This window comes from Neodiprion fabricii, chromosome 3 (genome assembly GCF_021155785.1).
Source record: "Neodiprion fabricii isolate iyNeoFabr1 chromosome 3, iyNeoFabr1.1, whole genome shotgun sequence".
NCBI lineage: Eukaryota > Metazoa > Arthropoda > Insecta > Hymenoptera > Diprionidae > Neodiprion > Neodiprion fabricii.
The window spans coordinates 2,875,503-2,892,524 of record NC_060241.1 but is presented as its reverse complement, the minus strand read 5'-3'; the positions used below and the strand labels follow the sequence as shown (position 1 = coordinate 2,892,524).

Here is a 17,022-nt window from a genome sequence, read left to right as displayed (position 1 = left end):
AGCGATTTTCAAAAGTGCTGGAATAAATCAATTGTGGCACTATTCCGACGTAATTTTGCGAGAGAAATCGATTGGGCGCAGTCCCAATACGCTGCGATCAACGCATCGAAAGTTACAGCCAAAAAACGAAAACCTGAATTTTCGACATTTTTCAGCAGGTGCTTTTTACCTCGTATCTTCTCTCTTGTTAATCCCACGGTCCTTTTGCTGCGTTTTCTGAGTTCCTTGGGGTCCAATTGGTCGGGAAAGAGTCATACAAATCAATTCTGAGACGAAAAATTTCTTGTCAAAAAAAAAAGGAAGGTTAACCCCTTTGTATTTTTGGCGAAACTTTGAGCGATTTTCGAACGTGCTGGAATAAATTAATTGTGGCACTATTCCGACGTAATTTTGCGAGAGAAATCGATTGGGCGCAGTCCCGATACGCTGCGATCAACGCATCGGAAGTTACAGCCAAAAAACGGAAACCTGAGATTTCGACATTTTTCGGCAGGTGCTTTTTTCCGCGTATCTTCTCTCCCGTTGATCCCACGCTCCTTTTGCGGCGTTTTCTGAGTTCCTTGGGGTTCAATTGGTCGGGAAAGAGTCATACGAATCAATTCTGAGACGAAAAATTTTTTGGTAAAAAAAAAGGAAGGTTAACCCCTTTGTATTTTTGGCGAAAATTTGAGCGATTTTCAAAAGTGCTAGAATAAATTAATCGTGGCACTATTCCGACGTAATTTTGCGAGAGAAATCGATTGGGCGCAGTCCCGATACGCTGCGATCAACGCATCGGAAGTTACAGCCAAAAAACGGAAACCTGAGATTTCGACATTTTTCGGCAGGTGCTTTTTTCCGCGTATCTTCTCTCCCGTTGATCCCACGCTCCTTTTGCTGCGTTTTCTGAGTTCCTTGGGGACCAATTGGTCGGGAAAGAGTCATACGAATCAATTCTGAGACAAAAAATTTTTTGTCAAAAAAAAAAGGAAGGTTAACCCCTTTGTATTTTTGGCGAAAATTTGAGCGATTTTCAAAAGTGCTGGAATAAATTAATTGTGGCACTATTCCGACGTAATTTTGCGAGAGAAATCGATTGGGCGCAGTCCCAATACGCTGCGATCAACGCATCGAAAGTTACAGCCAAAAAACGAAAACCCGAATTTTCGACATTTTTCAGCAGGTGCTTTTTTCCTCGTATCTTCTCTCCCGTTGATCCCACGCTCCTTTTGCGGCGTTTTCTGAGCTCCTTGGGGTCCAATTGGTCGGGAAAGAGTCATACGAATCAATTCTGAGACGAAAAATTTTTTGGTAAAAAAAAAAGGAAGGTTAACCCCTTTGTATTTTTGCCGAAAATTTGAGCGATTTCCAAAAGTGCTGGAATAAATTAATTGTGGCACTATTCCGACGTAATTTTGCGAGAGAAATCGATTGGGCGCAGTCCCAATACGCTGCGATCAACGCATCGAAAGTTACAGCCAGAAGACGAAAACCTGAATTTTCGACATTTTTCAGCAGGTGCTTTTTTCCTCGTATCTTCTCTCCCGTTGATCCCACGGTCCTTTTGCTGCGTTTTCTGAGTTCCTTGGGGTCCAATTGGTCGGGAAAGAGTCATACGAATCAATTCTGAGACGAGAAATTTTTTGGTAAAAAAAAAAGGAAGGTTAACCCCTTTGTATTTTTGGCGAAAATTTGAGCGATTTTCAAAAGTGCTGGAATAAATTAATTGTGGCACTATTCCGACGTAATTTTGCGAGAGAAATCGATTGGGCGCAGTCCCAATACGCTGCGATCAACGCATCGAAAGTTACAGCTAAAAAACGAAAACCTGAATTTTCGACATTTTTCAGCAGGTGCTTTTTTCCTCGTATCTTCTCTCCCGTTAATCCCACGGTCCTTTTGCTGCGTTTTCTGAGTTCCTTGGGGTCCAATTGGTCGGGAAAGAGTCATACGAATCAATTCTGAGACGAAAAATTTTTTGTCAAAAAAAAAAGGAAGGTTAACCCCTTTGTATTTTTGGCGAAAATTTGAGCGATTTTCGAAAGTGCTGGAATAAATTAATTGTGGCACTATTCCGACGTAATTTTGCAAGAGAAATCGATTGGGCGCAGTCCCGATACGCTGCGATCAACGCATCGGAAGTTACAGCCAGAAGACGAAAACCTGAATTTTCGACATTTTTCAGCAGGTGCTTTTTTCCTCGTATCTTCTCTCCCGTTGATCCCACGGTCCTTTTGCTGCGTTTTCTGAGTTCCTTGGGGTCCAATTGGTCGGGAAAGAGTCATACGAATCAATTCTGAGACAAAAAATTTTTTGGTAAAAAAAAAAGGAAGGTTAACCCCTTTGTATTTTTGGCGAAAATTTGAGCGATTTTTAAAAGTGCTGAAATAAATTAATTGTGGCACTATTTCGACGTAATTTTGCGAGAGAAATCGATTGGGCGCAGTCCCAATACGCTGCGATCAACGCATCGAAAGTTACAGCCAAAAAACGAAAACCTGAATTTTCGACATTTTTCAGCAGGTGCTTTTTACCTCGTATCTTCTCTCTTGTTAATCCCACGGTCCTTTTGCTGCGTTTTCTGAGTTCCTTGGGGTCCAATTGGTCGGGAAAGAGTCATACGAATCAATTCTGAGACGAAAAATTTCTTGTCAAAAAAAAAAGGAAGGTTAACCCCTTTGTATTTTTGGCGAAAATTTGAGCGATTTTCAAAAGTGCTAGAATAAATTAATCGTGGCACTATTCCGACGTAATTTTGCGAGAGAAATCGATTGGGCGCAGTCCCAATACGCTGCGATCAACGCATCGAAAGTTACAGCCAAAAAACGAAAACCTGAATTTTCGACATTTTTCAGCAGGTGCTTTTTCCCTCGTATCTTCTCTCCCGTTGATCCCACGCTCCTTTTGCTGCGTTTTCTGAGTTCCTTGGGGTCCAATTGGTCGGGAAAGAGTCATACGAATCAATTCTGAGACGAAAAATTTTTTGGTAAAAAAAAAAGAAAGGTTAACCCCTTTGTATTTTTGGCGAAAATTTGAGCGATTTTCGAAAGTGCTGGAATAAATTAATTGTGGCACTATTCCGACGTAATTTTGCGAGAGAAATCGATTGGGCGCAGTCCCGATACGCTGCGATCAACGCATCGGAAGTTACAGCCAAAAAACGGAAACCTGAGATTTCGACATTTTTCGGCAGGTGCTTTTTTCCGCGTATCTTCTCTCCCGTTGATCCCACGCTCCTTTTGCTGCGTTTTCTGAGTTCCTTGGGGACCAATTGGTCGGGAAAGAGTCATACGAATCAATTCTGAGACGAAAAATTTTTTGTCAAAAAAAAAAGGAAGGTTAACCCCTTTGTATTTTTGGCGAAAATTTGAGCGATTTTCAAAAGTGCTGGAATAAATTAATTGTGGCACTATTCCGACGTAATTTTGCGAGAGAAATCGATTGGGTGCAGTCCCAATACGCTGCGAACCCCTTTGTATTTTTGGCGAAAATTTGAGCGATTTTCAAAAGTGCTGGAATAAATTAATTGTGGCACTATTCCGACGTAATTTTGCGAGAGAAATCGATTGGGTGCAGTCCCAATACGCTGCGATCAACGCATCGGAAGTTACAGCCAGAAGACGAAAACCTGAATTTTCGACATTTTTCAGCAGGTGCTTTTTTCCTCGTATCTTCTCTCCCGTTGATCCCACGCTCCTTTTGCTGCGTTTTCTGAGTTCCTTGGGGACCAATTGGTCGGGAAAGAGTCATACGAATCAATTCTGAGACGAAAAGATTTTTGTCAAAAAAAAAAAGAAGGTTAACCCCTTTGTATTTTTGGCGAAAATTTGAGCGATTTTCAAAAGTGCTGGAATAAATTAATTGTGGCACTATTCCGACGTAATTTTGCGAGAGAAATCGATTGGGCGCGGTCCCAATACGCTGCGATCAACGCATCGAAAGTTACAGCCAAAAAACGGAAACCTGAGATTTCGACATTTTTCGGCAGGTGCTTTTTTCCGCGTATCTTCTCTCCCGTTGATCCCACGCTCCTTTTGCTGCGTTTTCTGAGTTCCTTGGGGACCAATTGGTCGGGAAAGAGTCATACGAATCAATTCTGAGACGAAAAATTTTTTGTCAAAAAAAAAAGGAAGGTTAACCCCTTTGTATTTTTGGCGAAAATTTCAGCGATTTTCAAAAGTGCTGGAATAAGGTAATTGTGGCACTATTCCGACGTAATTTTGCTAGAGAAATCGATTGGGCGCAGTCCCAATACGCTGCGATCAACGCATCGAAAGTTACAGCCAAAAAACGAAAACCTGAGATTTCGACATTTTTCGGCAGGTGCTTTTTTCCGCGTATCTTTTCTCCCGTTGATCCCACGCTCCTTTTGCTGCGTTTTCTGAGTTCCTTGGGGACCAATTGGTCGGGAAAGAGTCATACGAATCAATTCTGAGACGAAAAATTTTTTGTCAAAAAAAAAAAGGAAGGTTAACCCCTTTGTATTTTTGGCGAAAATTTGAGCGATTTTCAAAAGTGCTGGAATAAATTAATTGTGGCTCTATTCCGACGTAATTTTGCGAGAGAAATCGATTGGGCGCAGTCCCAATACGCTGCGATCAACGCATCGAAAGTTACAGCCAAAAAACGAAAACCCGAATTTTCGACATTTTTCAGCAGGTGCTTTTTTCCTCGTATCTTCTCTCGTTGATCCCACGCTCCTTTTGCGGCGTTTTCTGAGTTCCTTGGGGACCAATTGGTCGGGAAAGAGTCATACGAATCAATTCTGAGACGAATACTTTTTTGGTAAAAAAAAAAGGAAGGTTAACCCCTTTGTATTTTTTGCGAAAATTTGAGCGATTTTCAAAAGTGCTGGAATAAATTAATTGTGGCACTATTTCGACGTAATTTTGCGAGAGAAATCGATTGGGCGCAGTCCCAATACGCTGCGATCAACGCATCGAAAGTTACAGCCAAAAAACGGAAACCTGAGAATTCGACATTTTTCAGCAGGTGCTTTTTTCCTCGTATCTTCTCTCTCGTTGATCCCACGCTCCTTTTGCGGCGTTTTCTGAGTTCCTTGGGGACCAATTGGTCGGGAAAGAGTCATACGAATCAATTCTGAGACGAAAAATTTTTTGTCAAAAAAAAAAGGAAGGTTAACCCCTTTGTATTTTTGGCGAAAATTTGAGCGATTTTCAAAAGTGCTGGAATAAATTAATTGTGGCACTATTTCGACGTAATTTTGCGAGAGAAATCGATTGGGCGCAGTCCCAATACGCTGCGATCAACGCATCGAAAGTTACAGCCAAAAAACGAAAACCTGAGATTTCGACATTTTTCGGCAGGTATTTTTATCCGCGTATCTTCTCTCCCGATGATCCCACGCTCCTTTTGCTGCGTTTTCTGAGTTCCTTGGGGTCCAATTGGTCGGGAAAGAGTCATACGAATCAATTCTGAGACGAAAAATTTTTTGGTAAAAAAAAAAGGAAGGTTAACCCCTTTGTATTTTTGGCGAAAATTTGAGCGATTTTCAAAAGTGCTGGAATAAATTAATTGTGGCACTATTCCGACGTAATTTTGCGAGAGAAATCGTTTGGGCGCAGTCCCAATACGCTGCGATCAACGCATCGAAAGTTACAGCCAAAAAACGGAAACCTGAGATTTCGACATTTTTCAGCAGGTGCTTTTTTCCTCGTATCTTCTCTCCCGTTGATCCCACGGTCCTTTTGCTGCGTTTTCTGAGTTCCTTGGGGTCCAATTGGTCGGAGAAGAGTCATACGAATCAATTCTGAGACGAAAAATTTTTTGGTAAAAAAAAAAGGAAGGTTAACCCCTTTGTATTTTTGGCGAAAATTTGAGCGATTTTCAAAAGTGCTGGAATAAATTAATTGTGGCACTGTTCCGACGTAATTTTGCGAGAGAAATCGATTGGGCGCAGTCCCAATACGCTGCGATCAACGCATCGAAAGTTACAGCCAAAAAACGGAAACCTGAGAATTCGACATTTTTCAGCAGGTGCTTTTTTCCTCGTATCTTCTCTCCCGTTGATCCCACGGTCCTTTTGCTGCGTTTTCTGAGTTCCTTGGGGTCCAATTGGTCGGAGAAGAGTCATACGAATCAATTCTGAGACGAAAAATTTTTTGGTAAAAAAAAAAGGAAGGTTAACCCCTTTGTATTTTTGGCGAAAATTTGAGCGATTTTCAAAAGTGCTGTAATAAATTAATTGTGGCACTATTCCGACGTAATTTTGCGAGAGAAATCGATTGGGCGCAGTCCCAATACGCTGCGATCAACGCATCGAAAGTTACAGCCAAAAAACGAAAACCTAAATTTTCGACATTTTTCAGCAGGTGCTTTTTTCCTCGTATCTTCTCTCCCGTTGATCCCACGGTCCTTTTGCTGCGTTTTCTGAGTTCCTTGGGGTCCAATTGGTCGGGAAAGAGTCGTACGAATCAATTCTGAGACGAAAAATTTTTTGGTAGACAAAAAAGGAAGGTTAACCCCTTTGTATTTTTGGCGAAAATTTGAGTGATTTTCAAAAGTGCTGGAATAAATTAATTGTGGCACTATTCCGACGTAATTTTGCGAGAGAAATCGATTGGGCGCAGTCCCAATACGCTGCGATCAACGCATCGAAAGTTACAGCCAAAAAACGAAAACCTGAGATTTCGACATTTTTCGGCAGGTGCTTTTTTCCGCGTATCTTTTCTTCCGTTGATCCCACGCTCCTTTTGCTGCGTTTTCTGAGTTCCTTGGGGACCAATTGGTCGGGAAAGAGTCATACGAATCAATTCTGAGACGAAATATTTTTTGTAAAAAAAAAAAAGGAAGGTTAACCCCTTTGTATTTTTGGCGAAAATTTGAGCGATTTTCAAAAGTGCTGGAATAAATTAATTGTGGCACTATTCCGACGTAATTTTGCGAGAGAAATCGATTGGGCGCAGTCCCAATACGCTGCGATCAACGCATCGAAAGTTACAGCCAAAAAACAAAAACCTGAATTTTCGACATTTTTCAGCAGGTGCTCTTTACCTCGTATCTTCTCTCCCGTTGATCCCACGGTCCTTTTGCTGCGTTTTCTGAGTTCCTTGGGGTCCAATTGGTCGGGAAAGAGTCATACGAATCAATTCTGAGACGAAAAATTTCTTGTCAAAAAAAAAAGGAAGGTTAACCCCTTTGTATTTTTGGCGAAACTTTGAGCGATTTTCGAAAGTGCTGGAATAAATTAATTGTGGCACTATTCCGACGTAATTTTGCGAGAGAAATCGATTGGGCGCAGTCCCGATACGCTGCGATCAACGCATCGGAAGTTACAGCCAAAAAACGGAAACCTGAGATTTCGACATTTTTCGGCAGGTGCTTTTTTCCGCGTATCTTCTCTCCCGTTGATCCCACGCTCCTTTTGCGGCGTTTTCTGAGTTCCTTGGGGTCCAATTGGTCGGGAAAGAGTCATACGAATCAATTCTGAGACGAAAAATTTTTTGGTAAAAAAAAAAGGAAGGTTAACCCCTTTGTATTTTTGCCGAAAATTTGAGCGATTTTCAAAAGTGCTGGAATAAATCAATTGTGGCACTATTCCGACGTAATTTTGCGAGAGAAATCGATTGGGCGCAGTCCCAATACGCTGCGATCAACGCATCGGAAGTTACAGCCAGAAGACGAAAACCTGAATTTTCGACATTTTTCAGCAGGTGCTTTTTTCCTCGTATCTTCTCTCCCGTTGATCCCACGGTCCTTTTGGTGCGTTTTCTGAGTTCCTTGGGGTCCAATTGGTCGGGAAAGAGTCATACGAATCAATTCTGAGACGAAAAATTTTTTGGTAAAAAAAAAAGGAAGGTTAACCCCTTTGTATTTTTGGCGAAACTTTGAGCGATTTTCGAAAGTGCTGGAATAAATTAATTGTGGCACTATTCCGACGTAATTTTGCGAGAGAAATCGATTGGGCGCAGTCCCGATACGCTGCGATCAACGCATCGGAAGTTACAGCCAAAAAACGGAAACCTGAGATTTCGACATTTTTCGGCAGGTGCTTTTTTCCGCGTATCTTCTCTCCCGTTGATCCCACGCTCCTTTTGCGGCGTTTTCTGAGTTCCTTGGGGTTCAATTGGTCGGGAAAGAGTCATACGAATCAATTCTGAGACGAAAAATTTTTTGGTAAGAAAAAAGGAAGGTTAACCCCTTTGTATTTTTGGCGAAAATTTGAGCGATTTTCAAAAGTGCTAGAATAAATTAATCGTGGCACTATTCCGACGTAATTTTGCGAGAGAAATCGATTGGGCGCAGTCCCAATACGCTGCGATCAACGCATCGAAAGTTACAGCCAAAAAACGAAAACCTGAATTTTCGACATTTTTCAGCAGGTGCTTTTTCCCTCGTATCTTCTCTCCCGTTGATCCCACGCTCCTTTTGCTGCGTTTTCTGAGTTCCTTGGGGTCCAATTGGTCGGGAAAGAGTCATACGAATCAATTCTGAGACGAAAAATTTTTTGGTAAAAAAAAAAGAAAGGTTAACCCCTTTGTATTTTTGGCGAAAATTTGAGCGATTTTCAAAAGTGCTGGAATAAATTAATTGTGGCACTATTCCGACGTAATTTTGCGACAGAAATCGATTGGGCGCAGTCCCAATACGCTGCGATCAACGCATCGAAAGTTACAGCCAAAAAACGAAAACCCGAATTTTCGACATTTTTCAGCAGGTGCTTTTTTCCTCGTATCTTCTCTCCCGTTGATCCCACGCTCCTTTTGCGGCGTTTTCTGAGTTCCGTGGGGTCCAATTGGTCGGGAAAGAGTCATACGAATCAATTCTGAGACGAAAAATTTTTTGGTAAAAAAAAAAGGAAGGTTAACCCCTTTGTATTTTTGCCGAAAATTTGAGCGATTTTCAAAAGTGCTGGAATAAATCAATTGTGGCACTATTCCGACGTAATTTTGCGAGAGAAATCGATTGGGCGCAGTCCCAATACGCTGCGATCAACGCATCGAAAGTTACAGCCAAAAAACGAAAACCTGAATTTTCGACATTTTTCAGCAGGTGCTTTTTACCTCGTATCTTCTCTCTTGTTAATCCCACGGTCCTTTTGCTGCGTTTTCTGAGTTCCTTGGGGTCCAATTGGTCGGGAAAGAGTCATACAAATCAATTCTGAGACGAAAAATTTCTTGTCAAAAAAAAAAGGAAGGTTAACCCCTTTGTATTTTTGGCGAAACTTTGAGCGATTTTCGAAAGTGCTGGAATAAATTAATTGTGGCACTATTCCGACGTAATTTTGCGAGAGAAATCGATTGGGCGCAGTCCCGATACGCTGCGATCAACGCATCGGAAGTTACAGCCAAAAAACGGAAACCTGAGATTTCGACATTTTTCGGCAGGTGCTTTTTTCCGCGTATCTTCTCTCCCGTTGATCCCACGCTCCTTTTGCGGCGTTTTCTGAGTTCCTTGGGGTTCAATTGGTCGGGAAAGAGTCATACGAATCAATTCTGAGACGAAAAATTTTTTGGTAAGAAAAAAGGAAGGTTAACCCCTTTGTATTTTTGGCGAAAATTTGAGCGATTTTCAAAAGTGCTAGAATAAATTAATCGTGGCACTATTCCGACGTAATTTTGCGAGAGAAATCGATTGGGCGCAGTCCCAATACGCTGCGATCAACGCATCGAAAGTTACAGCCAAAAAACGAAAACCTGAATTTTCGACATTTTTCAGCAGGTGCTTTTTCCCTCGTATCTTCTCTCCCGTTGATCCCACGCTCCTTTTGCTGCGTTTTCTGAGTTCCTTGGGGTCCAATTGGTCGGGAAAGAGTCATACGAATCAATTCTGAGACGAAAAATTTTTTGGTAAAAAAAAAAGAAAGGTTAACCCCTTTGTATTTTTGGCGAAAATTTGAGCGATTTTCAAAAGTGCTGGAATAAATTAATTGTGGCACTATTCCGACGTAATTTTGCGACAGAAATCGATTGGGCGCAGTCCCAATACGCTGCGATCAACGCATCGAAAGTTACAGCCAAAAAACGAAAACCCGAATTTTCGACATTTTTCAGCAGGTGCTTTTTTCCTCGTATCTTCTCTCCCGTTGATCCCACGCTCCTTTTGCGGCGTTTTCTGAGTTCCTTGGGGTCCAATTGGTCGGGAAAGAGTCATACGAATCAATTCTGAGACGAAAAATTTTTTGGTAAAAAAAAAAGGAAGGTTAACCCCTTTGTATTTTTGCCGAAAATTTGAGCGATTTTCAAAAGTGCTGGAATAAATCAATTGTGGCACTATTCCGACGTAATTTTGCGAGAGAAATCGATTGGGCGCAGTCCCAATACGCTGCGATCAACGCATCGAAAGTTACAGCCAAAAAACGAAAACCTGAATTTTCGACATTTTTCAGCAGGTGCTTTTTACCTCGTATCTTCTCTCTTGTTAATCCCACGGTCCTTTTGCTGCGTTTTCTGAGTTCCTTGGGGTCCAATTGGTCGGGAAAGAGTCATACAAATCAATTCTGAGACGAAAAATTTCTTGTCAAAAAAAAAAGGAAGGTTAACCCCTTTGTATTTTTGGCGAAACTTTGAGCGATTTTCGAACGTGCTGGAATAAATTAATTGTGGCACTATTCCGACGTAATTTTGCGAGAGAAATCGATTGGGCGCAGTCCCGATACGCTGCGATCAACGCATCGGAAGTTACAGCCAAAAAACGGAAACCTGAGATTTCGACATTTTTCGGCAGGTGCTTTTTTCCGCGTATCTTCTCTCCCGTTGATCCCACGCTCCTTTTGCGGCGTTTTCTGAGTTCCTTGGGGTTCAATTGGTCGGGAAAGAGTCATACGAATCAATTCTGAGACGAAAAATTTTTTGGTAAAAAAAAAGGAAGGTTAACCCCTTTGTATTTTTGGCGAAAATTTGAGCGATTTTCAAAAGTGCTAGAATAAATTAATCGTGGCACTATTCCGACGTAATTTTGCGAGAGAAATCGATTGGGCGCAGTCCCAATACGCTGCGATCAACGCATCGAAAGTTACAGCCAAAAAACGAAAACCTGAATTTTCGACATTTTTCAGCAGGTGCTTTTTCCCTCGTATCTTCTCTCCCGTTGATCCCACGCTCCTTTTGCTGCGTTTTCTGAGTTCCTTGGGGTCCAATTGGTCGGGAAAGAGTCATACGAATCAATTCTAAGACGAAAAATTTTTTGGTAAAAAAAAAAGAAAGGTTAACCCCTTTGTATTTTTGGCGAAAATTTGAGCGATTTTCAAAAGTGCTGGAATAAATTAATTGTGGCACTATTCCGACGTAATTTTGCGAGAGAAATCGATTGGGCGCAGTCCCAATACGCTGCGATCAACGCATCGGAAGTTACAGCCAGAAGACGAAAACCTGAATTTTCGACATTTTTCAGCAGGTGCTTTTTTCCTCGTATCTTCTCTCCCGTTGATCCCACGGTCCTTTTGCTGCGTTTTCTGAGTTCCTTGGGGACCAATTGGTCGGGAAAGAGTCATACGAATCAATTCTGAGACGAAAAATTTTTTGGTAAAAAAAAAAGGAAGGTTAACCCCTTTGTATTTTTGGCGAAAATTTGAGCGATTTTCAAAAGTGCTGGAATAAATTAATTGTGGCACTATTCCGACGTAATTTTGCGAGAGAAATCGATTGGGCGCAGTCCCAATACGCTGCGATCAACGCATCGAAAGTTACAGCCAAAAAACGAAAACCTGAATTTTCGACATTTTTCAGCAGGTGCTTTTTACCTCGTATCTTCTCTCTTGTTAATCCCACGGTCCTTTTGCTGCGTTTTCTGAGTTCCTTGGGGTCCAATTGGTCGGGAAAGAGTCATACGAATCAATTCTGAGACGAAAAATTTCTTGTCAAAAAAAAAAGGAAGGTTAACCCCTTTGTATTTTTGGCGAAACTTTGAGCGATTTTCGAAAGTGCTGGAATAAATTAATTGTGGCACTATTCCGACGTAATTTTGCGAGAGAAATCGATTGGGCGCAGTCCCGATACGCTGCGATCAACGCATCGGAAGTTACAGCCAAAAAACGGAAACCTGAGATTTCGACATTTTTCAGCAGGTGCTTTTTCCCTCGTATCTTCTCTCCCGTTGATCCCACGCTCCTTTTGCTGCGTTTTCTGAGTTCCTTGGGGTCCAATTGGTCGGGAAAGAGTCATACGAATCAATTCTGAGACGAAAAATTTTTTGGTAAAAAAAAAAGAAAGGTTAACCCCTTTGTATTTTTGGCGAAAATTTGAGCGATTTTCAAAAGTGCTGGAATAAATTAATTGTGGCACTATTCCGACGTAATTTTGCGAGAGAAATCGATTGGGCGCAGTCCCAATACGCTGCGATCAACGCATCGAAAGTTACAGCCAAAAAACGAAAACCCGAATTTTCGACATTTTTCAGCAGGTGCTTTTTTCCTCGTATCTTCTCTCCCGTTGATCCCACGGTCCTTTTGCTGCGTTTTCTGAGTTCCTAGGGGTCCAATTGGTCGGGAAAGAGTCGTACGAATCAATTCTGAGACGAAAAATTTTTTGGTAGACAAAAAAGGAAGGTTAACCCCTTTGTATTTTTGGCGAAAATTTGAGCGATTTTCAAAAGTGCTAGAATAAATTAATCGTGGCACTATTCCGACGTAATTTTGCGAGAGAAATCGATTGGGCGCAGTCCCAATACGCTGCGATCAACGCATCGAAAGTTACAGCCAAAAAACGAAAACCTGAATTTTCGACATTTTTCAGCAGGTGCTTTTTCCCTCGTATCTTCTCTCCCGTTGATCCCACGCTTCTTTTGCTGCGTTTTCTGAGTTCCTTGGGGTCCAATTGGTCGGGAAAGAGTCATACGAATCAATTCTGAGACGAAAAATTTTTTGGTAAAAAAAAAAGAAAGGTTAACCCCTTTGTATTTTTGGCGAAAATTTGAGCGATTTTCAAAAGTGCTGGAATAAATTAATTGTGGCACTATTCCGACGTAATTTTGCGAGAGAAATCGATTGGGCGCAGTCCGAATACGCTGCGATCAACGCATCGAAAGTTACAGCCAAAAAACGAAAACCTGAATTTTCGACATTTTTCAGCAGGTGCTTTTTTCCTCGTATCTTCTCTCCCGTTGATCCCACGCTCCTTTTGCGGCGTTTTCTGAGTTCCTTGGGGTCCAATTGGTCGGGAAAGAGTCATACGAATCAATTCTGAGACGAAAAATTTTTTGGTAAAAAAAAAAGGAAGGTTAACCCCTTTGTATTTTTGGCGAAAATTTGAGCGATTTTCAAAAGTGCTGGAATAAATTAATTGTGGCACTATTCCGACGTAATTTTGCGAGAGAAATCGATTGGGCGCAGTCCCAATACGCTGCGATCAACGCATCGAAAGTTACAGCCAAAAAACGAAAATTAAATTGCATTTCATTCGGCGTTAACTCCTGATTTCATGATATTTTGTATATTATTTTAGGTTTTCTGAGGATGGAACGTGTCTTTCCAATTCATTTGAAAAGAAATATCTGACGTACCACATGTAGTGTTCCGGGGTCGGCAAACCTGAGGTAAAGGAGGTCAGCGAGAGAGAAAGGGGTGAGTATAACAAGAGAGAATAAAGGGCGCGAGGACGCTCCGATATACTGACGACAAAATACGTTGTTTTATTTATATCCGTACGGAATACAGCACCATAGAATCTTGTACAATACACGCCACTTGACTAGAAGTTTCTGCAGAACTAGTTTCAGCCTTTTTTGATTACTTGCGAAATTGAGACTTGTTCGGAAACGTACATGAACGTATTGTTATTCCAGATGAGTTGATAACAACTTCCTGCCGTTACATTTCTCATCCCCACATTTTTTGTCATTTCCACGAACAAAGTTGTTTTGGACCACAATCAAATTCACATGCCTTCGCATTTCTCTGGGATAGTCGTGATATAAACATGGACACTGATTAGTGCAGATGGAAAATGAAAACTTTTTGCAGGTCTTCCGAATGCAAGTCTGACACAACGTCATGTATACTTAGCTACGTAGGTACATACATACATGAACATCATTACAGGGTCAAACAATCGAACGACGTCTTAAGAGGCACATGAAATTGTAAAAAAATTTGTTCTCTTGCTACATTCTAATATCACACGCACATGACATGCACCAACCACTTCGCTGTATGAGGTAAGTTATATCCATCTCAATTTCAGCGACAGAGTGTGCAACAAGCCGGTAAACTTTCACCTCGAGTGAAATTTATCGTGGCCAAAGTGAGAAAGTCACTCCTGCAGAGCATTCACCATATGCATATAATGCACTTTGCAATATTCAGAATCACTCGTCTCCTTTATATGTGAGGAAAATACATTTCAAAGCATTCAATCAATTCTTTAATAGATCTTCAATGACCATCGGTACAACAATCAGAAGAAACCATAGTAGTTACAATTCTAGCACTTAAACATAATTATTGTACAGTTTCCCTTTTACAAAAGCACAAAAATTGTTACAATAATGAACAAAAATCTTTTATTAATAATTATACCTAATCAGGGTCGGGGTAAATCATGTAAAGGAAAACGTGCGTAAGTCGGAGCAGGAAAGAGAAAATCTGGCTACCTGCTGTGGATTGAAACGAGGTACAGAAAGTTGGGAGAGGCTCGTTGCACTCAGAACGACTGCAGTTACAGTCGAGTGCATCTCAGCATCCAGCGTCTCAACCGCGTAACCTGATAAAAAGTCACTCGTGATTTCATTAAAAATATCGAATCCTAAGAAAGTAAGTATTCGAATGATAAAAAAATTCTCCCATCAATGTCTCGTGACTATCGTTTTCAAATGTGCATTATCAGCTTTTTCAATAATATTAAAACTCGTTTGTCACTCACAGAGAAAATGGTTTTGACGTATTCCACCGTCGATGGCGAGATCGGTAAAAAGCTGGATGTAATGTTCGGTGTGAAGAACAGTTTTGTTCGAGTTGAACCGGGATCCTGTTTATTGCCGCCGCAGTACGCTCTTTACGGTCCAAAAATACGGGACATGGAGATTCGGGAAGACGATGTGTGGCTCGTCTCGTATCCTCGTACAGGTAAGTAATTTGACTCCTTCAAGCCGTTCAACAAAAACGAAATCTGAAAACCAGTCAGATCAATTATTATTTAACTGAATTGGAAGTTAACTCCAGTCGTACTACGAAAACAAAAAAAAAAAATTCAAACAATTTACATGACAGAATTTTTTAAATATTTTTTTCATAGACTCGGAAAATCATCGCAGGCCTGTGTTATTATTAATATCCTTTCTTTGTTTTCACCATTCAGGCAGTCATTGGGTGCAGGAAATGGCTTGGTGCATCGGAAACGACTTCGACTACGAACAGGCGCAGACATTGTTAGTTTTGCGCAATCCACTTCTTGAGTAAGTCTTCCATTCCAATTTCAGAATTATCTGAGAATAATTAAATTCATCGTTAGTCCGATTCCATCGGTTGAAATACAATGATAACCGGTAATCGTAGATACGTATCTTTGATTTTATTCCGTTTTCTGCAATTCTAAAGAAGTTCGGCGCTGCTCGTCACCGGCGAGTACGTCGATTGGTTCTCACAGATGGGCAATAGCGTTGAGAACGTTGAGAAAACGCCCAGTCCAAGATACGTCAAATCACATTTACCCTGGGATTTATTGCCGTTACAAATAAAGACTAAAAAACCGAAGGTATACGTATAAATATAAATATAATTACATTCATTTCGTACGATTCTTCGATATGCGAATGGTAACCATCACATCTTCTCACAGCCAAAATGATATATTTTTTCAGATAATTTACGTCACTAGAAATCCAAAGGATACGTGTGTATCCTTCTATCATTACTGCAAACTTATGCACGATATACGAGGATCGTTTGAAGAATTTGCCGAACTCTTTCTGCAAGACACGAGTATAAATTCACGTTTCAAAATTTTCATACAATAATTAAATTTTGTCTAGCTACAAATCATTCAAATTTCCAAAGTTTAACATTATAAAACCTAAAATTAGATCGCTTCACGCTTTGATTATTATTGTTTAAATTTTTAGCGCCAATGGGTTCGTTTTGGAATCACGTGCTAAAATTTTGGGAACGCAGAGATGATAATAATATTCTCTTTTTAACGTACGAAGAAATGAAAAAGGTGAAACAACATCGTAGAAATCATTATTTTTCGTGTCAATACCGTGTGATATGAGCGTAAAAAAATCGAATTATTTAAATGTATTACAGGACCAAGCTGGGGCGATAAGGAAGACGGCGAAATTTTTAAACAAAACTGTAACTGCAAGTCAAGTATCGGGACTATGCGAGCATTTAAAATTCTCAAAAATGGCAGCGAACCCAGCAATCAACTTGGAACACATGATTGGACACAGGGATAACGTCGATGCAAAATTCATTAGGAAAGGAAGAGTCGGGGATTGGCGAAATTACATGAACGACGAATTAGCGCAGAAGTTCGACGAGTGGATAGAAATTAACACGAAAGGAACCGGACTCAAGTTTGAATTCAAACTGCCTGGACCCGAAGAATAAATAATCGCGGAATTTTGCGTTTCATATTCAGACGAAGAAAATCTGTTGGATCATAAAATCGGTTGACTATTGGAAAATCAATTATCTGGGAATGGATTCCGTATAAATTGGACAATGGCTATTACAAAATAACAAATGACACAGCATTTAAATAGTATAAGAATACGGATTTAAGATTTAGAATGGTAAAATCCTTAGAATTAGTTTAAGTGAAACAAAAAAATTTGAGTAACCTAGATTGGTGAACTATTCAAACTCAAGATTATACTTTGTACATCGTGAAGAGAACATAATTTACATATTATTTTTACTATTTGAAAATTCATAGTATGTATACAATTCTGTTAATTCTATTACAATATTATTATCACTGATTAAAAATTTCCGCCTAACTAATTATGCGGAAACATTGCAATAATATTTAGAAAAAGAACCATGATTAACAAAATTTCCATTTTAGATAATATACAATATTTATCAATTATATATTAACAATCCTTTGCGAAAAACTATGCATATTAAAAATCTTGTACAAAATA

The 17,022-nt window shown here is 40.4% G+C and overlaps 1 protein-coding gene across 1 annotated transcript; it reads left to right on the top strand.

Annotated features, from left to right (window-relative positions):
* The first annotated feature begins 14,817 nt into the window (after positions 1-14,817).
* Positions 14,818-16,626, top strand: LOC124177424 (luciferin sulfotransferase-like). Its single transcript, XM_046559761.1, has 6 exons — positions 14,818-14,998; positions 15,231-15,327; positions 15,470-15,626; positions 15,733-15,853; positions 15,994-16,088; positions 16,178-16,626. The coding sequence occupies exons 1-6, from the start codon at positions 14,857-14,859 to the stop codon at positions 16,481-16,483; spliced, it is 918 nt and encodes a 305-aa protein (XP_046415717.1). The 5' UTR covers positions 14,818-14,856; the 3' UTR covers positions 16,484-16,626.
* The last annotated feature ends 396 nt before the right edge of the window (positions 16,627-17,022 follow it).

Excerpts from the sequence above, each read along its gene's own strand:
- LOC124177424 (XM_046559761.1), top strand. The coding sequence starts at position 14,857 with ATGTTCGGTGTGAAGAACAGTTTTGTTCGAGTTGAACCGGGATCCTGT. Across the intron at positions 14,999-15,230 it reads CGTCTCGTATCCTCGTACAG|GCAGTCATTGGGTGCAGGAA; the intron begins GTAAGTAATTTG and ends TTCACCATTCAG. Across the intron at positions 15,854-15,993 it reads ACTCTTTCTGCAAGACACGA|CGCCAATGGGTTCGTTTTGG; the intron begins GTATAAATTCAC and ends TTAAATTTTTAG.